Source organism: Oncorhynchus masou, chromosome 3 (assembly GCF_036934945.1).
Source record: "Oncorhynchus masou masou isolate Uvic2021 chromosome 3, UVic_Omas_1.1, whole genome shotgun sequence".
Classification (NCBI taxonomy): Eukaryota; Metazoa; Chordata; class Actinopteri; order Salmoniformes; family Salmonidae; genus Oncorhynchus; species Oncorhynchus masou.
The window spans coordinates 14,338,481-14,362,305 of NC_088214.1; the positions used below are offsets into that span (position 1 = coordinate 14,338,481).

At 44.5% G+C, this 23,825-nt stretch overlaps 1 protein-coding gene across 5 annotated transcripts in view; it reads right to left on the reverse strand.

The window, feature by feature from the left end:
* The window catches only part of LOC135510748 (receptor-type tyrosine-protein phosphatase S-like), a 139,433-nt gene that overhangs the window by 84,968 nt on the left and 30,640 nt on the right, over positions 1 to 23,825 (reverse strand). For 4 of the 5 annotated variants that reach the window (XM_064931956.1, XM_064931934.1, XM_064931942.1 and 1 more), the window contains exons 4-6: positions 22,392 to 22,537; positions 20,697 to 20,838; positions 2,561 to 2,749 (exon numbers count right to left, since the gene is read on the reverse strand). In XM_064931956.1, coding sequence (XP_064788028.1) covers positions 2,561 to 2,749; positions 20,697 to 20,838; positions 22,392 to 22,537 — 477 coding nt within the window. Of the gene's footprint in view, positions 1 to 2,560; positions 2,750 to 20,696; positions 20,839 to 22,071; positions 22,082 to 22,391; positions 22,538 to 23,825 lie in introns of those variants that run through there. The other variant, XM_064931951.1, reaches the window with a different exon arrangement.

Sequence of the window (23,825 nt, forward strand, 5' to 3'; positions counted from 1 at the left end):
TGACCTTTGTTTTGGAGGTGTTCGGAACAAGGTTAAGGGTAGAGAAAGCTTTTTGGACACTAAGAAAGCTTTGTTGTAGAGCATTTAACACAAAATCCGGGGAGGGGCCAGCTGAGTATAAGACTATCATCTGCATATAAATGGATGAGAGAGCTTCCTACTGCCTGAGCTATGTTGTTGAAGTAAATTGAAAAGAGCATGGGGCCTAGGATCGAGCCTTTGGGCACTCCCTTGGTGACAGGCATTGACTGAGACAGCAGATTTTCTGACTGGTCTACTGTATCAAAAGTGTTGGCCAAGTCAATAGAAATAGCAGCACAATATTGCTTAGAATCAAGGGCAATGGTGACATCATTGAGCACCTTTAAGGTTGCAGTGACACATCCATAACCTGAGCGGAAACCAGATTGCATATCAGAGAGAATACTATAGACATCAAGAAAGCCAGTCAGTTGATTATTGACAAGTTTTTCCAACACTTTTGATAAACAGGGCAAAATAGAAATAGGCCAATAACAGTTAGCATCAGCTTGATCTCCCCCTTTAAATAAAGGATGAACCGTGGCTACCTTCCAAGCATTGGGAATCTCCCCAGAAAGGAGAGACAGGTTAAAAAGGTCAGAGATAAGCTTGGAGATGATAGCGGCAGCAACCTTAAAGAAGAAAGGGTCTAAACCATCTGACCCAGATGTTTTTTTGGTGTCAAGTTTAAGGAGCTCCTTTAGCACCTTGGACTCAGTGATCGCCTGCAGGGAGAAACTTTGTTCCGGGGCAGGGGAAAAAGAGGGAGAAGCATCGAGGATAGACACATTAGAAGGGGTGGGAGATGAGGAAATGTTGGACAGTCAAGGAGGCATGGCTGAGTCAAATAGGAATCCTGACCTAATGAAGTGGTGATTAAAGAGCTCAGCCATGTGCTTCTTGTCAGTAACAACCACATCATCAACATTAAGGGACATGGGCAGCTGTGAGGAGGGTTTATTCTCCATGTCTTTAACCGTTTTCCAGAACTTCTTGGGGTTAGACCCACAGAGAGAGAACTGCTCCTTAAAGTAACTAACTTTGTCTTTCTGGATAGCCTGAGTGCACTTACTGTATTTCTCATTTGCCTGAATGATAGCCAGTCAGCCTGAGTATGCGTGTGACGAGCCTTTCGCCAAATGCAATTATTGAGGTAGAGTAACTCTGCAAGATCACGGTTGAACAAGGGGCTGAACCTTTTTTTAATTCTCATGTTCTTTATGGGGGTGTGTTTGCCAACAATACCACTGAAAATATCAAGAAAGAAGTTCCAAGCATCTTCAACAGAGGGAATCAAGCTGCTTCTATCCCATTTTACAGAGGCCAGTTCATGAAGGAAGACTTACTCATTACATTTTTTAGCAAGCGTCTATGACCAATCAGGACAGGTCATTTCACTGAGCAGCCATTACGAATGCAAGGTGTAAAAACAGTGCTCACTAAGGTCATTACAGGAAACACAGACTGATACCAGACTGATACCTATCAGGATTGTTTGTGTGGATAACAATGAGGAGAGTAGCCTTTTCTGGGTGTTTGGAGTCATACCGTGTGGGATTGGTAATAATCTGAGAAAGATTTAGGGAGTCCCATGGCTTTAGGACTTGGTGTAAGGACAAATTCAGACTTAGTGTAAGGGGCCAGGAGAGAGCTTAGGGCAGGTAGGGTACAGGCTGGTGCTGATGGAGGATGATAGCACCCAGAAACAGTCAAATAACTATTTGAAAGTTTAATGCTTATAACCAGCAAATCAAATTGTTTGGGGACAGACTTGGTGGAGAAAACCGAGCACTGAAGGTGATCCTTGGTAAAGATTGCCACTCCCCCACCTTTGGAAGTTTATAACCAGAAAGGTTAACATCAGTATTCAAAACACTCTTCCTTAACCACGTCTCAGTAATGACCAACACATCTGGATTGGAGCTGTGAACCCATATATTCAATTGATCCATTTTAGGTTATAAGCGTCTAGTGTTAACATGCAGAAAACCCCGGCTTTTACGAGAGCAGAAATCAGTGAAGCAGATATCAGAGCACAACTCAGAATTGGGACTAGCAACCGTAGTTGGGCCAGGGTGTACATACAGGTTGGGGGTGGGTCTTACTGTTGGGATGTTTATAGTGGAGTACAGGTATTCAAATAAGGAAAAGGCCAAATGTGTGTTGTTGAATTATCTGATTTCTCAGACAAAGTTTGCTACTTGGCTAACAAGGAGGAACAGGGTCAAAGATGGGGGGTAAAAGACCCTTTACTATTATTTAATGGGATGATCTCAGTGCGCCTCTGGGTAGAATTTGAGTGTGGAGATGTTTCAGGAGATATGGTGTGTCGGAGAGTGCCGTCTGAACAGCTGGGGAAGATATACGGTTGTTTAAGTGGTGAGGTTTTGGTTATCGTGATGTGTGGTGTTGTTTTGTATCGTGGGGTAGAGTGCAATGTAAGTATGTAATACAGGGGATATTTAAAGGGGGGGAGGTGAGGTTTTAATGAAATGAGGATGTATCATTTAAGAAACACAAGAACTCCCATTTGTCTTACCTGAGCGCAGCTGTTTAATGCGTCCCTGGCTGGAGCTGGGCTCTATAGGGAGGAAGTCTTTGAACCAGGAGATCTCTGGGTCAGGGATGCCACTGGCAGCACACAGCATGGTGGCCGTCCTGGTCCTCTCTACCACCTTCAGCTGAGGACCCATGTCGATGCTGGGGAAACCAAATGGCAACAGGTCCTCTGGAGGGGGGGGGGGTTGTTATTAGTTGTTATTCAAAGAGTTTTTCATTGCAAAGAATTTCCATTTGTCTCTAAAGACAGTTCCACAGAAAATGTGATTTAGAATGTCTGTTGTCATGGTATGTTTGATGCCAACGTGGAGTATAGATGTCCTGTTGGTTCAATGCTATAAAAGTCATCCTTGTAAGTGTTGCCTGCCATTTACTCTCTCCATAACATCTGGTGTCCACTCTCACACACCACACCTAGGGTCTAGGGTGGCTAGACTCCCAATCGCACTTCAAACTACAATTCCTGTTGATTCATTATTTGTCTTCGCTAGCCTAGCTGGCCAGCGGTCACTAGATTTGGTCAACTGTGTTAGCAAACAAACAAGTGATCCAGTAAGCCTTCCTTCAGTCAATAAGCCTGGTGCCGAGCCAGCTCATTGTGTTAACACAGTACAGTAGCTAATACAGTGCCTTGCGAAAGTATTCGGCCCCCTTGAACTTTGCGACCTTTTTCCACATTTCAGGCTTCAAACATAAAGATATAAAACTGTGAACTTTGTGAAGAATCAACAACAAGTGGGACACAATCATGAAGTGGAACGACATTTATTGGATATTTCAAACTTTTTTAACAAATCAAAAACTGAAAAATTGGGTGTGCAAAATTATTCAGCCCCCTTAAGTTAATACTTTGTAGCGCCACATTTTGCTGCGATTACAGCTGTAAGTCGCTTGGGGAATGTCTCTATCAGTTTTGCACATCGAGAGACTGAAAGCAAAACAGCTTGAGCTCAGTGAGGTTGGATGGAGAGCATTTGTGAACAGCAGTTTTCAGTTCATTCCACAGATTCTCGATTGGATTCAGGTCTGGACTTTGACTTGGCCATTCTAACACCTGGATATGTTTATTTTTGAACCATTCCATTGTAGATGTTGCTTTATGTTTTGGATCATTGTCTTGTTGGAAGACAAATCTCCATCCCAGTCTCAGGTCTTTTGCAGACTCCATCAGGTTATTTTCCAGAATGGTCCTGTATTTGGCTCCATCCATCTTCCCATCAATTTTAACCATCTTCCCTGTCCCTGCTGAAGAAAAGCAGGCCCAAACCATGATGCTGCCACCACCATGTTTGACAGTGGGGATGTTGTGTTCAGGGTGATGAGCTGTGTTGCTTTTACGCCAAACATAACGTTTTGCATTGCATTGTTGCCAAAAAGTTCAATTTTGGTTTCATCTGACCAGAGCACCTTCTTCCACATGTTTGGTGTGTCTCCCAGGTGGCTTGTGGCAAACTTTAAACAACACTTTTTATGAATATCTTTAAGAAATGGCTTTCTTCTTGCCACTCTTCCATAAAGGCCAGATTTGTGCAATATACGACTGATTGTTGTCCTATGGACAGAGTTTCCCACCTCAGCTGTAGATCTCTGCAGTTCATCCAGAGTGATCATGGGCCTCTTGGCTGCATCTCTGATCAGTCTTCTCCTTGTATGAGCTGAAAGTTTAGAGGGACGGCCAGGTCTTGGTAGATTTGCAGTGGTCTGATACTCCTTCCATTTCAATATTATCGCTTGCACAGTGCTCCTTGGGATGTTTAAAGCTTGGGAAATATTTTTGTATCCAAATCCGGCTTTAAACTTCTTCACAACAGTATCTCGGACCTGCCTGGTGTGTTCCTTGTTCTTCATGATGCTCTCTGCGCTTTTAACGGACCTCTGAGACTATCACAGTGCAGGTGCATTTATACGGAGACTTGATTACACACAGGTGGATTGTATTTATCATCATTAGTTATTTAGGTCAACATTGGATCATTCAGAGATCCTCACTGAACTTCTGGAGAGAATTTGAAGCACTGAAAGTAAAGGGGCTGAATAATTTTGCACGCCCAATTTTTCAGTTTTTGATTTGTTAAAAAAGTTTGAAATATCCAATAAATGTCGTTCCACTTCATGATTGTGTCCCACTTGTTGTTGATTCTTCACAAAAAAATACAGTTTTATATCTTCATGTTTGAAGCCTGAAATGTGGCAAAAGGTCGCAAAGTTCAAGGGGGCCGAATACTTTCGCAAGGCACTGTACATCTTCTGCCAGGCTCCAACATGGCCTGTCCAACATGGCCTGTCCAACATGGCCTGTCCAACATGGCCTGTCCAACATGGCCTGTCCAACATGGCCTGTCCAACATGGCCTGTCCAACATGGCCTGTCCAACATGGCCTCTCCAACATGGCCTCTCCAACATGTCCTCTCCAACATGGCCTGTCCAACATGGCCTGCTGACACACATATTCCTCAGTTGGCCAAGGTCATATACATCCTACAGTAAAATGTACTGTTAGTCCCATTGGAAAAAAAGTGTCTACTAAGTGGCATATGCATTATCTTGACTTATTACATCCAGACTTTTACAGAGAATGGGCTATCCCGTCCTCCACTCTTTTCCCATAGGCCTGGTAGTAGGTAGTAGTGTCAGCTCCACGATGAAGACAGAGAGCGGGGTCCCTGAGATGAAGACAGGTGTTATTGTGAGGGGAACAGAACACACTGATATCCTCTGTGTTCTTCCGTATTGTGTTGTCATAGTAACTATGCACAGGGTTTCTCCTCAGATACAACTGACTCAATTAGGCAGTCAGATAGCAGGGAGGGATATGGCGCAGGGCGTAGTAACGACTTGTTAGCTGGCTAATTGTTAAAGTGTACAAACAATTAGAAGGAAGGGAGTGCAACTGCGTTGGGGCTTCATGTTATGTGTGTTTATACTATACTACCAGGGAATGGGGACAAATACATCCCAAAAATGTACACAGATACCTGTACAGACACATTGCGCACACACACACACACACACACACACACACACACACTTTCTCTGGTGAATTGGCTTCAGCTTCTCTCTGACTGCGGTCCAGATGGCCAGCCACATAATCATCCGTCAATCAGTCCTCCCTCCTCCTTTCTCTCCCCCACACGCGCTCACACACCCGCGCATACAATTACACGAACGCACACACACGCAACCTGGGTACTGTACCATTTTCCGTTCCCTCCTGGGATAGAACATTTGTCACCATGACTAATTGAGTGTCAATTAGATAAAAACCCACTGAACTGGACTCAGTTCTATCATATATACAACAGAGTTTCTAACTAATGTTTCTAACAAATGTAACTATGGGCAAAATAAGAAGGCCCAAAAAAATGAAAACTCTTCCTGTGTAGTTGTTATTTCTTACCGCCATGGTTCACCCTGCCACCCAGTCAGTAGTGTGACTGGCTGTAACATCTGTCTTCAGTTTCAGTACAGAGAGAGGAGAGGAGAGGACTCCTCAGAGAGCCTGTCAGATAAGACCCACTCAGGAGGAAAGAAGACGAGGAGGCAAAAATAGTAAGATGCAGAGAGGAGAAGATGGCAGGTGTGAGGTAAGAGGGGAAAGGGAGGACTAGGAGTGAGAGGAGAAGGGGGTGGAAGATGAGGGAAAGAAAGAAGACGAGACTCAAGGAAATAGACTCAGTAAAAATAATCTCCAGGTCAGAACCCCTGTCACTACCATTGACTGGGTTTTGATCACATCCTGGCCAGCTGTCCAGAGGACACCCATCGGTGTGAGTTGGGGGGTGTGCGTACCCACGGCCCTATCTGATCAATGTTAATAACCTGGTTGAATGGATGCCAGCGATACCTCCATCGACAGGAGGGAGAAACAGAAAGGAGAGAGAGAGAAAGATAAAGAGAGAAAGAGAGAGAGAGAAAGAGAGAGAGAGAAAGAGAGAGAGAGAAAGAGAGAGAGAAAGAGAGAGAGAGAAAGAGAGAGAGAGAGAGAGAGAGAGAGAGAGAGAGAGAGAGAGAGAGAGAGAGAGAGAGAGAGAGAGAGAGAGAGAGAGAGAGAGAGAGAAGAGAGAGAGAAAGAGAGAGAGAGAGGCTCACAGAGGTCGAGGGGAAGGGAGAGAAAGAGATAAAGAGAGATAAGATAAAATAATTGTAAGTGGTGTAGGGGGTAAACCACATGACATAATAATACGTGCAGCTTCAAAATTGGCAAGAAAATAACATCATTATTTAACCAGGAACGGGGCCTTTGCCAGTGTTGCCATCTGAGTCCGACGCTCTTCAATATTTACATCAACGACTTGGCCACTATTCTAGAAAAATCCTCAGCCCCTGGTGTTAGTCTCCACAATTCAGAGGTTAAATGCCTGCTGTTCGCAGATGACCTGGGCCTGCGGTCACACACAGCACATGGCCTACAGCAGAGCCTGGGCCTGCGGTCACACACAGCACATGGCCTACAGCAGAGCCTGGGCCTGCGGTCACACACAGCACATGGCCTACAGCAGAGCCTGGGCCTGCGGTCACACACAGCACATGGCCTACAGCAGAGCCTGTGCCTGCGGTCACACACAGCACATGGCCTACAGCAGAGCCTGTGCCTGCGGTCACACACAGCACATGGCCTACAGCAGAGCCTGGGCCTGCGGTCACACACAGCACATGGCCTACAGCAGAGCCTGGGCCTGCTAGAGCAGTATTCCCAGACCTAATTCAGGGAATTAGACCAAAGTTCTCAATTGGTACAAAATACAGAATATATAGTAATGCACACACTATAATCACTTAGATTTAGAGATAAACTCACCTGGACACCTAAATGAGGCTGAGAGAACTGAGAAAGCACGCAGGGCATTCTACACCATTAAAAAACTCATTCTAATTGAAATGCCTTTTCAAATACGGCTAAAGCTAATTGAATGTCTCATTGGGGTCCACTTGCAAAACATGATTTCACCCAATGAGACAAACACGCCATTGAAATCCTGCATGCAGATTTCTGTAAGGGTCTCCTACATATCCAGAGGAAAACTTCATACAATGCAGGGCAGAATTAGGAAATATCTGCTAATAATAAAAACTCAAAGTGCAATTAAGTTATAGAAACATTTAAAATACAGTGACCACTTCCATATCATTACCAAGAACCTGCAATGCCAAGAGCTGAGCAAAGAAAAGAGTCCCCCCATCCAGCTGGTCCTGAGGCTGAATTCACAAACCTGTTCTACTAACACACTGAAATCTCAGGACCAGAACATCCAATCAATCAGAATGAACCAAATTACAACACAGTCAAAGCTACATGAACTATATTACCCACTGGGAAGCACAAGCACAAAGCAAAATGCAGTGCTATCTGACCTAACTCAACAGTACTCCATAGCAAACTATTTGACCATGGTTTCTGATCAAAACCTTTGAAAAATCTTGCCAAAGTACAGCCTTGCCATTGAGAAGGGACACAGGAAAACCTGCCTCCCTGAAAAGGAAAGGCTTTGCAACCACAGCAGAACCCGAGACAGAGCTGCATTTTACGACAAAATGTAAAAAATATAAAACAATTAGAGTGTAATTTCCCCAAAATTGAAACCGTTATTCAAGGTTTCAAAGACCTCTGATGAGAATAGGCTACCCGTCCTGTTGGGGGAGGACGCAGAGAGCTGTGTGTTGGCAACGCACTACATTGCTGCCTGCCATAACATGAGGGACAGTGTCTGACAGACCAACCAATCTGCACACGTCCTCTATGCCATTGTTATTGTCCATTGTATGGTTATTTTTACCCTTGATTATTGCCGTTACCGATTGTCCCATTGACAATCTTGATTGTTTTAATTACGCTAATATTGTAAATGAATCAATTAAACTAAAGTATATTGTTACGTCAAGTGAGAGGGAGAGAGGGAGAGAGGGAGACAGAGAGGAAAAGAGAGAGAGAGGAAAGAGAGAGAGAGGAAAGGAAAGAGAGAGGAAAAGAAAGAGAGAGGAAAAGAGAGAGAGAGGGGAAAAGAGAGAGAGGAAAAGAGAGAGCGAGAAAGAGAGAGAGAGGGAGGAAAAGAGAGAGAGAGCGAGAGGAAGAGAGAGAGGAGGAAAAGAGCGAGCGAAAAAGCAAGTGAGAGGAAGAGAGTGAGGGAGGAAAAGAGAGAGCGAAAAAGAGAGAGAGGAAAAGAGAGAGAGGAAAAGAGAGTGAGAGGAAAAGAGAGAGAGGAAAAGAGAGTGAGAGGAAAAGAGAGAGAGGAAAAGAGAGAGAGGAAAAGAGAGAGAGAGGGAAAAGAGAGAGAGAGGAAAAGAGAGAGAGAGGGAAAAGAGAGAGAGAGCAAGAGAGAGAGGGAGGAAAAGAGAGAGAGCGAAAAAGAGAGGGAGGAAAAGAGAGAGAGAAAGAGAGAGGGAGGAAAAGAGAGAGAGAAAGAGAGAGGGAGGAAAAGAGAGAGAGAGGGGAAAAGAGAGAGAGAGAGAGAGAGAGAGAGAGAGAGAGAGAGAGAGAGGAAAAGAGAGAGGGGAAAGAGAGAGAGGAAAGAGAGGGAGAGGAAAGAGAGGGAGAGAGGAAAGAGAGGAAGAGAGGAAAGAGAGAGGAAAGAGAGAGAGAGAGGGAAAGAGAGAGAGGAAAAGAGAGAGAGAGGGGAAAAGAGAGGGGAAAAGCGAGAGAGAGAGCAAGAGGAAGAGAGAGAGAGAGGAAAGAGAGAGAGGAAAAGAGAGAGAGAGGGGAAAAGAGAGGGGAAAAGCGAGAGAGAGAGCAAGAGGAAGAGAGAGAGGGAGGAAAAGAGAGAATCGAAAAAGAGAGGGAGGAAAAGAGAGAGAGAGAGAAAGAGAGAGGGAGGAAAAGAGAGAGAGAGGGAGGAAAAGAGAGAGAGAGGGGAAAAGAGAGAGAGAGAGGAAAAGGAAAGAGAGGAAGAGAGGAAAGAGAGGAAGAGAGGAAAGAGAGGAAGAGAGGAAAGAGAGGAAGAGAGAGAGGAAAGAGAGAGAGAGAGAGAGAAAGAGAGAGAGAGAGAGGAAAGAGAGAGAGAGAGAGGAAAAGAGAGAGAGAGGAAAAGAGAGAGAGAGGAAAAGAGAGAGAGAGGGGAAAAGAGAGGGGAAAAGTGAGAGAGAGAGCGAGAGGAAGAGAGAGAGGGAGGAAGAGAGAGAGAGGGAGGAAAAGAGAGGGCGAGAAAGAGAGAGGAAAAGAGAGAGAGGAAAAGACAGAGAGGAGAAGAGAGAGAGCGAAGAAAAGAGAGAGTGAGAGAAAGAGGAAAACAGAGAGAGATTGAGGAAAAGAGGGATAGACCCTGAAGTGACGAAAAGCCATTGTGAGCCTATCCCGCTGGCTGCTGCATGATTTAACTGGGGGTTAATGAGACCAGACCCTTGCAGTAGAACACACAGAGAGAGAGACTCATAATGGCTTTCATCACCTCAGGGTCTATCCTGCTGGTACTGCATGGTTTAACTGGGAGTTAATGAGACCAGACCCTTGCGGTAGAACACACAGAGAAAGAGAGAGGGACTCATAATGGCTTTCATCACCTCAGGGTCTATCCTGCTGGTGCTGCATGGTTTAACTGGGAGTTAATGAGACCAGACCCTTGCGGTAGAACACACAGAGAAAGAGAGAGGGTCTCATAATGGCTTTCATCACCTCAGGGTCTATCCTGCTGGTGCTGCATGGTTTAACTGGGGGTTAATGAGTAGAACATTATTGCTGTTACCGATTGTCCCGTTGACAGTCTTAATTATTATTATTTTTATTAATCACTTAATTTCCAAAGTAAATTGTTTAGTCAAGCCAATAAAGCAAATTGAATTGAGTTTAATTGAAAGGGAAAAGGAGAGAGAGACCAAGAGAGAGAGGAAAAAAGAGAGAGAAAAAGAGAGAGAGGGAAAGAGAGAGATGAAAAGAGAGAGAGAGGGAAAGAGAGAGAGGGAAAGAGAGAGAGAGAGAGAGAGAGAGAGAGGGAAGAGACAGTAAAATAAATAGAGATAGGAAACGAGAGAGAGAGGAAAGAGAGAGAGAGAGAGGGAAAAGAGGAAGCGAGAGAGGAAGCGAGAGAGAAGAAAATAGAGAAAGAGGAAATGGAAGAGTCCCCTAAGCAAAATGGTCCACCCCACAGAGCCCCAAGACAGCAACACAATTCACAACCAAATCATGAGAAAACAAAAATAGAATTACTTGACACATTGGAAAGAATTAACCAAAAAACAGAGCAAAATAGAGTGCTATTTGGCCCTAAACAGAGAGTACACAGTGGCAGAATACCTGACCACTGTGACTAACCCAAACCTAAGGAAAGCTTTGACTATGTACAGACTCAGTGAGCATAGCCTTGCTATTGAAAGAGGCCGCCGTAGGCAGACCTGGCTCTCAAGAGAAGACAGGCTATGTGCACACTGCCCACAAAATGAGGTGGAAACTGAGCTGCACTTCCTAACCTCCTGCCCAATGTATGACCATATTAGAGAGACATATTTCCCTCAGATTACACAGATCCACAAAGAACTCGAAAACAACTCCGATTTTGATAAACTCCCATATCAATTGGGTGAAATACCACAGTGTGCCATCACAGCAGCAAGATTTGTCATTTTCTGTTGCCACCAGAAAATGTCAACCAGTGAAGAACAAAAAACATTGTAAATACAACCCATATTTATGCTGATTTAGTTTCCCTTTTGTACTTTAACCATTTTTACAACACTGTATATATACAGTACATAATGACATTTGTAATGTCTTTATTCTTTTGGAACTTCTGTGAGTGTAATGTTTACTGTTAATTTTTATTGTTTCTTTCACTTTTGTATATTATCTACTTCACTTGCTTTGTCAATGTTAACATGTTTCTCCCATGACAACAAAGCCCCTTGAATTGAATTGAGAGAGGGGCTCACAATGGCTTTTCATCACCTCAGGTTCTATCCTGCTGGTGCTGCATGGTTTAACTGGGGGTTAATGAGAACAGACCCTTGCAGTAGAACACAGAGAGAGAGAGAGAGAGAGAGAGAGAGAGAGAGAGAGAGAGAGAGAGAGAGAGAGACCCTTACAATGGCTTTTCATCACCTCAGGTTCTATCCTGCTGGTGCTGCATGGTTTAACTGGGGGTTAATGAGACCAGACCCTTGCAGTAGAACACAGAGAGAGAGAGAGAGAGAGAGAGAGAGAGACCCTTACAATGGCTTTTCATCACCTCAGGGTCTATCCTGCTGGTGCTGCATGGTTTAACTGGGGGTTAATGAGACCAGACCCTTGCAGTAGAACACAGAGAGAGTTGTCATGTATTCCTATCTGCATGCTCTCATTAGAAGTTTATGAGCTCTGTCCATTATACATGTCTGAGATTAAATGTACAGTATACTGTGAGTGTTTAATGTAAAACATACAGCTCCAGTAGACATTGTGTATTCCTATCTGATGTGTTCTATCATTACTGCTACAGAGCCTTCAGAATGTATTCACACCCCTTGACTTTTTCCACATTTTGTTGTGTTAAAGCCTGAATTTTAAAAGGGATTAAAATTAGATTTTTTTTGTCACTGAGCTACACAAAATACCTCATAATGGAACATTTACAAATGAATTATAAAATGAAAAGCTGAAATGTCATGAGACAATAAGTATTCAAACACGTTGTTATTTTAAGCCTAAAATAAGTTCAGGAGTAAACATTGAAAAACCTCCCTGGTCTTTGTAGTTGCATCCGTGTTTGAAACTCACTGCTTGACTGAGGGACCTTACAGAGAATTGTATGTGTGGGGTACAGAGATGGGGTGGAATTAAAAAATCACGTTAAACACTAAACACTCCATGCAACTTATGTGACTTGTTAAGCAAATGTTTACTCCTGAACTTATTTAGGCTTGCCATAGCATAGGGGTTGAATACTTATTGACTCAAGCCATTTCAGATTTACATTTTTTGTTAAATTGGAAATTGGAAAAGGATAATTCCACTTTAACATTATGAGGTATAATGTGTAGGCCAGTGACTCAACATCTCAATTAAAAACATTTTCAATTCAGGCTGTAACACAACAAAAAGTGGAAAAATGGTTTCTGAAGGCACTGCACATGTGGGGGAGTTGATGTACAGCACTAGTGGCCACAATAAACGGATAGAAAAAAACAGTCACAAACGCCATAACGCCACAGATACACACATTAATTCTCTACCTAACTATATGGATCTCTGCAGATAATGAGACAAGCTCCTAGGTGTGTCACCTGCCTAAAACAGAGATACCCTATTCTACCTATCACCCTAACCTACCTATCACCATGACACCGTCATGATCCGATAGCACCTTGATCCTGTTTTATATCAACTAATGCATCATTTATCAGGCACACACATGCTGCTGCTAGTGCTGCTTTCACCCAGTACCTGGTAGAATGAAAATTAATTGGACACTTTAGAACTGTTGAAATATACTTATTCATGTTACCATACTAAAAACCTATTGATTACTTTACATGTATAGGGAATGTATATATTAGGGTTCAAGGAAGGGTCAAGAGGAACTAGGTGTGTGGTAAGTTACTGAGTGATACTGAAAGTTACTGAGTGAGAAAAGGGGACGTGCAGAAAGCTCATATTCTGTGGAAATATGTTACTGTTGAAAATGAATGTTCCTAAAGGAGGCAAAAGGGAACCGTTTAGTTTCCGTTCTTGATAAGGACCAGTTGCTGAGGAAGCATGACCAGGAGGGATGTGGAAATCAACTATCAACTAGAAATACAATCAACAGTTTCCTGCTGGCTTCATATAAGTATAGGGTAAGTCTCGGAAGGTAAGCCCAAGCAGGCTGGTCCCTGCGGAGGGTACGTCCTAGGGGGTATATCCAGAGTGGGGTTAGTTCCCTGCTAGACCTGTAAAGGGGGGGGGGGGGTGGAAGCCCAGCCGCGGTGGCCGTGAGGCCGTAGAGTGTGTGTGTGTGTGTGTACGGATAAATTGTCATCCTTGTGTACTAGTACTGTAGGTTGTAGAGAAGTAGACCATGTAGAAGGACAAGGAAGGAAGTACATACTGTGGAGAATAGGAGATATCCCAGGATATCTGTGCTTAAAGCTTGTCAGTGACTAGGAATGTGGATGGTGATAGAAGGAAGGCACCCATGGTTGGAAAAGCAAAAAGACATTAAAACGTTGTTTGAAAAGGATGTGTGTATTAAGCAATAAGGCCACAGGTTGGTTCGTACTCTATTGGGGCGGGGAACCGTGATAGATTATGTGGAAATAGGAGAACAACTGTGAGTAAGTTTGGTATTGTGTTTTGTCAACAACACTGATATTTGAAGCATGACACTGATATAAGACATTAGGTCTCCTTTATTCTGGAGTAGTAAATTGGCAGACGCTTCAGTACTGCTAACAGTGGAGGCTCCTCAGAGGAGGAAGGGAAGGACCATCCTCCTCAGTGAACTTAATTTTTTTTTAAATGGTAAAACATTTAAAAAGTTATCCTTTTCAGATAAAACTATGCTAAATATATTCACATCACCAAATAATTGATTAAAAAACACACTGTTTTGCAATGAAGGTCTACAGTAGCCTCAACAGCACTCTGTAGGACAGCACCATGGTGGAGCCGGAGGACAGCTACAACAATGTTATTGTTGAACATTTCTATTTCTAAGGAAGGATGCAAAGGGAACAGTTTAGTTTCAGTTCTTGATGAGGACCAGTTGCTGAGGAAGCAGGACCAGGAGGGATGTGGAAATCAACTAGAAATACGATCAACAGATGAAGAGAGAAGACACTGCTGGGAGGGGGGCCACAGATGCCCACCCCGAAGACCATCTGGTTAGGGTCCTCTCACACACACACACACGTATATTTCCACACCCATGAGGATCCTAGACCTTATTATTATTACACCTTTATTTCAACAAGGAACACAGACTGAGGCCAAGGTCTCTTTTACAGCTGGGCCCTGTGCATACATGTTTACACATACAGTTTAGGTTTAATGATTAAGAAACTACACTAGACAAACAAAACGACCACAGATTGTTACATTTACTCACAGGTTATCCCCCTAACAGGTTATTCCCCTAACAGGTTATTCCCCTAACAGGTTATCCCCCTAACAGGTTATTCCCCTAACAGGTTATTCCCCTAACAGGTTATTCCCCTAACAGGTTATCCCCCTAACAGGTTATCCCCCTAACAGGTTATCCCCCTAACAGGTTATCCCCTAACAGGTTATCCCCCTAACAGGTTATCCCCCTAACAGGTTATCCCCCTAACAGGTTATTCCCCTAACAGGTTATTCCCCTAACAGGTTATTCCCCTAACAGGTTATTCCCCTAACAGGTTATTCCCCTAACAGGTTATCCCCCTAACAGGTTATCCCCCTAACAGGTTATTCCCCTAACAGGTTATCCCCCTAACAGGTTATCCCCCTAACAGGTTATTCCCCTAACAGGTTATTCCCCTAACAGGTTATTCCCCTAACAGGTTATTCCCCTAACAGGTTATCCCCTAACAGGTTATCCCCCAGGTAACAGGTTATCCCCCCCCTAACAGGTTATTCCCCGAACAGGTTATCCCCCTAACAGGTTATCCCCCTAACAGGTTATCCCCCTAACAGGTTATTCCCCGAACAGGTTATTCCCCTAACAGCACAAGAACTTGCATTACCCAAAACAGTTACAAGCAATACAAAAATACAAATCCTCCAATAAATGTTTAATATGGGCATGACAATACCACTTAGGCATGGCCATGACAATACCAGTAAGCCACAAGGCCTGGGCAACTCAGCAAACAGCTGATTCAAACTAATTGGATTTTTAACTGAAGATCATGATCAGTTGGTTATTGGAGTCAGGTGTGTTAGCTGGGGCTGGGGGAAAAGTGTGACCCCAATCAGACCCCAGAGGACTGGAGTTGCCCAGGCCTAAGTAAGAGGAACCTACTGTGTTTCTGCCTAACAACAGAGAAAGAGAGTCTATGTTATGCATCAAGGGGATGACTCGGCCTAGTTGGGAGGTATAAAGATGTGTTTTTGTGACTGTTGTCTTTGCAGCTGTATGACCCAGTGGTTGAATAGACTTGGTTTGAGCTTTTTTCTAGTTGTCTGTGAGTTTTTACTCTGTTTATTCAGAACCTAACAGAACACTTTGCAAAGACTTGAAAGAGTGTGTTTGTGCATGTGTGTGTGTGCCCGCCTGTGTGACAGCAGTTTTTCATCCTGTGGACTTGGCGGGTAGCGGCCAATATTTTCCTCTAGGGTTCTGACTAGAGGCTAGCAGCCTTAATCCTGGCCTGATTGTGTTTGTACAGGGAAGCATGCCTGCTTATAGCAGAACCAACCACAAACAAGGCAAGCAAACATTAAATCATGGCACAAACACACACTTGGACAAACAAATGCACAACACAAGTACAAAAATTCACATTAGCACACGCACACACTTGGACAAACAATTGCACAACACAAACACACAGACACAAATTCCCATTAGCACACGCACACACTTGGACAAACAATTGCACAACACAAACACACAGACACAAATTCCCATTAGCACACGCACACAAAAAAAGGTGAGTTCAACAGAAAATGTGCCTGAAAACAAACCGAGGGGAAACCCGGATTGAGTATGATCCTTCTCCACTTTGATTTAGGTGGCATCTGGGGCAGTAATTCTCCACCTCATAGTGTCAACTTAAAAGAGACGAAAGAGCTCTGGGGAAACACTTTAAATGATAATGTTCTCTTTATGGAAATGATGCTCTCAGTCTTTAATCTCATACATATATCGGTCTACAAACCCACAGTGTGGTGTGTCTCTCATCCATACATACGACTTCTCCCCACATACTCCCTACTGCCACAGACAATGCACAACCCCTACATGCACATACTAATATCATATTAGTTTTCCACTAGAGACTAGGGCTAGGCCATGTTCAAATGAAATCGGTCTGCACACATAACACATTAGTCTCGTGAAAGCAGACAAGTGGTATCTGCCGCGTGAGATGAATAACACAAACACATACCATATTGTACACAAGCATCCAAATCCCAAGTTGGTTTGCAGAGTTGATCCGCCTCCTATTATTTTGACTTTCCCTCACTCCCCTGACAAGCTCTGTTACCGCCCACGTAAATATTATTGGCCGACAGTCTCAGTTGAACGTTTTGGTGCTTGCAGTCCTGAATGCATCAGGGACCTCTGCATCTCGCCAAGGAACACTCTAGGGGAATCACTGATCAGACAAACTATGTATAAAGATATGTCGTAGTGGTAGAAAACCTGCCCTTCCACCCTTCCTGCTACCCCCTACCTCCCTTCCTTGGTAATCATGTATTAGCATACACAAACACACACACATTTCTGCAGCGATGAGAATCTCTCGCCCACCGGAGGTTAAAAAATTGCAGAAGTGCAGATACTAAAACCTCCTCTAGGCCAAGCACTGTGAAAACACAGTGTCCAGAGAGAGAGAGAGAGGGAAGAGGGAGAAAGAGAGCGAGAGATAGGGGAAGAGGGAGAGTGTGAGAGTTAGACAGATGGACAGACAGACAGAGGGACAGAGGGATGGTATACTGTAGCTTGGTAGAGCTAGCTAGGTGGAGAACGAGATGTTATTTTATTAGGATCTCTTTTAGTCCTTATTTGGACAAATCTTCCAAGATTTCTTCAACATTCAAATAAAATGTATAATAGAATCACATTGTCACATATAACACACTATTACAAACAACAGACATTATACACTGACACATTGACCAAATAAATACTCCGAGAGCTGGCGAGCAATGGAGTGAAGGAGAGAGAGGTGTGAGTGTCTAAATGAGATATCTCCTCTGCCCGACCCCAGTTACCACAGCCTGCTACATAAGCCGGCCTCCATTAGCAGTCAAGCTAAAGAGTAGCTTACTTCCTACTGTGCCCAACCACAATGCTTCTGTAGGGTACATCCCACAGGGAGACAGTCAGAACGGCAACCATTAAAAGGTGCAACTGTTCGCGATCTTATAATGCCTTAAATAGCTTGAAAAGAGAGCTGGGAATGTATCCCATACCCCACCCACCGTCTATGGGGAGAGAGAGTCAGGACTGGCCAATGTAACCCATACCCCACCCACTGTCTATGGGGAGAGAGAATCACGACTGGCCAATGTAACCCATACCCCACCCACTGTCTATGGGGAGAGAGAGTCAGGACTGGCCAATGTAACCCATACCCCACCCACCGTCTATGGGGAGAGTCACGACTGGCCAATGTAACCCATACCCCACCCACCGTCTATGGGGAGAGAGAGTCACGACTGGCCAATGTAACCCATACCCCACCCACCGTCTATGGGGAGAGAGAGTCAGGACTGGCCAATGTAACCCATACCCCACCCACCGTCTATGAGGAGAGAGAGTCACGACTGGCCAATGTAACCAATACCCCACCCACCGTCTATGAGGAGAGAGAGTCACGACTGGCCAATGTAACCCATACCCCACCCACTGTCTATGGGGAGAGAGAGTCACGACTGGCCAATGTAACCCATACCCCACCCACTGTCTATGGGGAGAGAGAGTCAGGACTGGCCAATGTAACCCATACCCCACCCACTGTCTATGGGGAGAGAGCGTCAGGACTGGCCAATGTAACCCATACCCCACCCACTGTCTAAGGTGAGAGAGAGTCAGGACTGGCCAATGTAACCCATACCCCACCCACTGTCTATGGGGAGAGAGAGTCAGGACTGGCCAATGTAACCCATACCCCACCCACTGTCTATGAGGAGAGAGAGTCACGACTGGCCAATGTAACCCATACCCCACCCACTGTCTATGGGGAGAGAGAGTCAGGACTGGCCAATGTAACCCATACCCCACCCACTGTCTAAGGTGAGAGAGAGTCAGGACTGGCCAATGTAACCCATACTCCACCCACTGTCTATGGGGAGAGAGAGTTAGGACTGGCCAAGCAATACAAGGTGTTATATGATCTTATAAACCTTTAGAGAAAGAATAGGAGTTATGCTATGGACGTGATTTTTACAGGTTATTAAAAAATGTAATTAAATTGTCTGCATTGTTGGAAAATTATCCATAAATTAGCATTTCACTGTTAGTCCACACCTGTTGTTTACAAAGCATATTTCAAATAAAATTGTATTTGATTTGAAGTGAATTTGATTTGTGTATGGGCTTACAGTGCATTCAGAAAGTATTCAGACCCCTTCCCTTGTTCCTCATTTTGTTACGTTACAGCCTTATTCTATTATGTTTTCCCCTCATCAGTCTTCACACAATACGAACACAGGTTGAGAATTATTTTACATATAAAAAACTGAAATATCTTATTTAAGTTTTCAGACCCTTTGCTACGAGACTCGAAATTGAGCTCAGGTGCGTCCTGTTTCCATTGTCCATGCTTGAGATGTTCCTGCAACTTGATTGGAGTCCACCTGTGGTAAATTCCATTGAATGGACATGATTTAGAAAGGCACACACCTGTCTATATAAGGTCCCACAGTTGACTGTGCATGTCAGAGCAAAAACCAAGCCATGAGGTCAAAGGAATTGTCCGAAGAGCTCCGATTGTGTTGAGGCACAGATCTGGGGAAGGGTACCAAAAAATGTTCTGCAGCATTGAAGGGCCCCAAGAACACAGTGGCCTTCATCATTCTTAAATGGGAGAAGTTTAGAACCGGCCAAACTGGGCAATCGGGGGAGAAGAACACAATGGTCACTCGGACAGAGCTCTAGAGTTCCTCTGTGGAGATGAGAGAACCTTCCAGAAGGACAAGCATCTCTGCATCACTCCACCAACCAGGTCTTTATGGTAGAGGGTCTAGACACTTGGAGTTTGCCAAAAGGCACCTAAAGGACTCTCAGACCATGAGAAAGAGGATTCTCTAGTCTGATGAAACCAAGATTGAACTCTTTGGACTGAAAGCCAAGTGTCACGTCTGGAAGAAACCTGGCACCATCCCTACGGTGAAGCGTGGTGGTGGCAGCATCCTGCTGTGGGGATGTTTTTCAGTGGCAGGTACTGGGAGACTAGTCAGGATCGAGGTAAAGATTAACAGAGCAAAGTACAGAGAGATCATTGATGAAAACCTGCTCCAGAGCACTCACGACCTCAGAGTGGGGCGAAGGTTCACCTTCCAACACCTACCTGTCTGTCTACAACTCTGGGAAACACTTAAGGCCATGGCAAAAGAAGGGGCTTAATTAAGTGGCCAAGAGTTCAAATTCAGAACACACACACACACACACACACACACACACAAGGGCTATACAGTTTTTGTAGTAATGTCCCACAGACACAGAGTGGGGATTGAGTGTGTTTGTGTGATGACAGGCCTAACAGATAGACACGATAATATTTCCCAGGCTACCAGCCTTCTGCTGAAACACCAAGGCTGACAAATCAACCCCTCCCCTCCCTCTCTACATCCTCTCTTCTTTCTATCTCTTCTGTCACTCTCCATCCCCACTCTTGTTGTTCCACCCCTTATCCCCCACTCCACCCCCTATCCCCCACTCCACCCCCGTCTCTCTCCTCCCCTCATCCTGCTGTGTATCCCTCTCTCAATCCCTCAATCCCTCCATCCCTCTTCCTCCCTCCTTAAGAAATGGGATCCAATCCTAGCGCGGTCCTAATCCTCTGCTTTCCTATGTAAAAATGAGTCGATATAACATCCCTCCATCTGTCCCTCCCCCTGTATTGGGCCGAAGCCCGGTCCACAGCTCCTGGGCGTACAGCCAATTCCAGCCAACAGCTAGCCTAGCGCTTAGCACTATAGAGAGTACATTAGATTAGTTTAGCACTGAGGGGACAGGCTGCATTAGACTCATACCATCTTGGTCTAGGAAGAGAACGAATTAAGTGATTATGAGAGAGAAGCCGTAGTCTAAATCACACGCACACCAGTTAACTGGCCCTCAACACAGCCAAACAACAGTAACTCACGCCAACTCCCAGACTTAAAAGAACAGCCGCTTCTTTCCTGTTATAGAAGGGTGTGTAAGCATGGTGTTTGCTACGTCTTGTGTTGGCAGTGAAGGGAACGAAGGGAGAGACCATGGGCAGCTGTGTGTGTGTATCTGTGTGTGTGTGTGTGCTTAAAATGGACAGTATTAATGAAGATGATCATGAAGAAGAAGAGGATCTCAGTCACACACACACTCACCTCGTATGATGGCGAGCTTGGCAGTGGTGGCCACATCTCCCTCACTGTTGCGGGCCACACACTCATAGACATTCTCATCTCGGGGGGCCCTGAGAGGCTGGATCCTCAGTACGGCCCCCGCTCCATCATCAAACTCTATTGTCTAGGAGAGAGGAAGAGATAGGGAGCAGTCAGGATACAGCCAGTAGAGAACCAGTCAGGATACAGCCTGTAGAGAACCAGTCAGGAACCTGTCATTAGAGAACCAGTCAGGAAACAGCCAGTAGAGAACCAGTCAGGAAACAGCCAGTAGAGAACCAGTCAGGAAACCGTTTAGAATGAGGAGGAAAACAAGAGGAAAGATAAACTAGTAGATAGAACCAGGAAGAGCCAGAAACCAGGTGATTAACCAGGCACGACCACAAAGACCAGGAAGAGCCAGAAACCAGGTGATTAACCAGGCACGACCACGAAGGACCAGGAAGAGCCAGAAACCAGGTGATTAACCAGGCACGACCACGAAGGACCAGGAAGAGCCAGAAACCAGGTGATTAACCAGGCACGACCACGAAGGACCAAGAAGGGGAATTGGGAACCCCCCCCAACAAAAAGAAGAAACTAATATGAGTGGTGGAAAAAGTACCCAATTGTCATACTTGAGTAAAAATAAAGTTACTCAAGTAAAAGTGAGTCACCCAGTAAAATACTACTTGAGTAAAAGTCTAAAACTATTTGGTTTTAAATATATGTAAGTATCAAAAGAAAAAGTATAATTAATTTCAAATTCCTTATATTAAGCAACCCAGAAGGCACAGTTTTCTTGTTTTTTAAATTTACAGATAGCCAGGGGCACACTCCAACACTCAGATATCATTTACAAAGGAAGAATTTGTGTTTAATGATTCTGCCAGATGAGAGGCAGTAGGGATGAGCAGGGTTGTTCTCTTGATAAGTGCTTGAATTAGACAATTTTCGTATCCTGCAAAGCATTCAAAATGTAACGAGAACTTTTGGGTGTCAGGGAAAATGTATGGAGTGCAGTAAAAGTAAAAATTGTCAAAAATATAAATAGTAGGGCCTCCCGAGTGGCGCAGTGGTCTAAGACACTGCATCACAGCGATAGCTGTGCCACTAGAGATCCTGGTTCGAGTCCAGTCTCTGTCACTGCCGGCCACAACTAGGAGACCCATGGGGCAGCGCACAATTGACCCAGCATCGTCCGGGTTAGGGGAGGTTTTGGCCGACAAGGATGTTCTTGTCGCGCTCCAGCGACTCCTGTGGTGGGCCGGGTGCAGTGCACGCTGACACAGTCGCCAGATGTACAGTGTTTCTTTTTTTGTGTTGGGAGTATAGTGTTAACTCACCTCTATGTGTTGGGAGTATAGTGTTAACTCACCTCTATGCGTTGGGAGTATAGTGTTAACTCACCTCTATGCGTTGGGAGTATAGTGTTAACTCACCTCTATGCGTTGGGAGTATAGTGTTAACTCACCTCTATGCGTTGGGAGTATAGTGTTAACTCACCCCTATGTGTTGGGAGTATAGTGTTAACTCACCTCTATGTGTTGGGAGTATAGTGTTAACTCACCTCTATGTGTTGGGAGTATAGTGTTAACTCACCTCTATGTGTTGGGAGTATAGTGTTAACTCACCCCTATGTGTTGGGAGTATAGTGTTAACTCACCTCTATGTGTTGGGAGTATAGTGTTAACTCACCTCTATGCGTTGGGAGTTGACCTTCTTGCCCTTCTTATTCCAGTTGACCATGGGTTTGGGGTCACCTGACGCCTGGCACACAAACGAGGCAACACCACCCGATACCCCGATCTGGTCCCTGGGGATCTTGGTGAACTTGGGTGCCGCTGATAGAGAGACAGACAGACAGATAGACAGACACAGAGAGAGAGACAGAGAGAGACAGAGAGAGAGACAGAGAGAGAGAGAGAGAGAGAGAGACAGAGAGAGAGAGAGACAGAGAGAGAGACAGAGAGAGAGAGAGAGAGAGAGAGACAGAGAGAGACAGAGAGAGAGACAGAGAGAGAGACAGAGAGAGAGACACTTTTGTATATTATCTACCTCACTTGCTTTGGCAATGTTAACACATGTTTCCCATGCCAATAAAGCCCCTTGAATTGAATTGAATTGAGAGAGAGATAGAGAGAGGGACACAGAGAGAGACAGAGAGAGAGAGAGAGGGACAGAGAGAGAGAGAGAGGGACAGAGAGAGAGAGAGGGACAGAGAGAGAGAGAGAGAGAGAGAGAGAGAGAGCTGCACTTCCTAACCTCCTGCCCAATGTATGACCATATTAGAGAGACATATTTCCCTCAGATTACACAGATCCACAAAGAATTCGAAAACAAATCCAATTTTGAAAAACTCCCATATCTACTGGGTGAAATTCCACAGTGTGCCATCAGAGCAGCAAGATTTGTGACCTGTTGCCACGAGAAAAGGGCAACCAGTGAAGAACACGCACCATTGTAAATACAACCCATATCTATGCTTATTTATTTTATCCTGTGTCCTTAACCATTTGTACATTGTAAAAACACTGTATATATATATATATATATATATATAATATGACATTTGTAATGTCTTTATTGTTTTGAAACTTCTGTATGTGTGATTAATTAATTAATTTTTATTGTTTATTTCACTTTATATATTACCTACCTTACTTGCTTTGGCAATGTTAACACATGTTACCCATGCCAATAAAGCCCCTTGAATTGAATTGAATTGAAAATTGAGAGAGAGAGGGGACAGAGAAAGAGAGAGGGGACAGAGAAAGAGAGAGGGACAGAGAGAGAGAGAGAGAGAGGACAGAGAAAGAGAGAGGGACAGAGAAGAGAGAGAGAGGGACAGAGAGAGAGAGAGGGACAGAGAGAGAGAGAGGGACAGAGAGAGAGAGAGGGACACAGAGAGAGAGAGGGACACAGAGAGAGAGAGACATAGAGAGAGAGAGAAAGAGAGAGGGACAGAGAGAAAGAGAGAGGGACAGAGAGAGAGAGAGGGACAGAGAGAGAGAGAGGGACAGAGAGAGAGAGAGGGACACAGAGAGAGAGGGACACAGAGAGAGAGAGACATAGAGAGAGAGAGAAAGAGAGAGGGACAGAGAGAAAGAGAGAGGGACAGAGAGAGAGAGG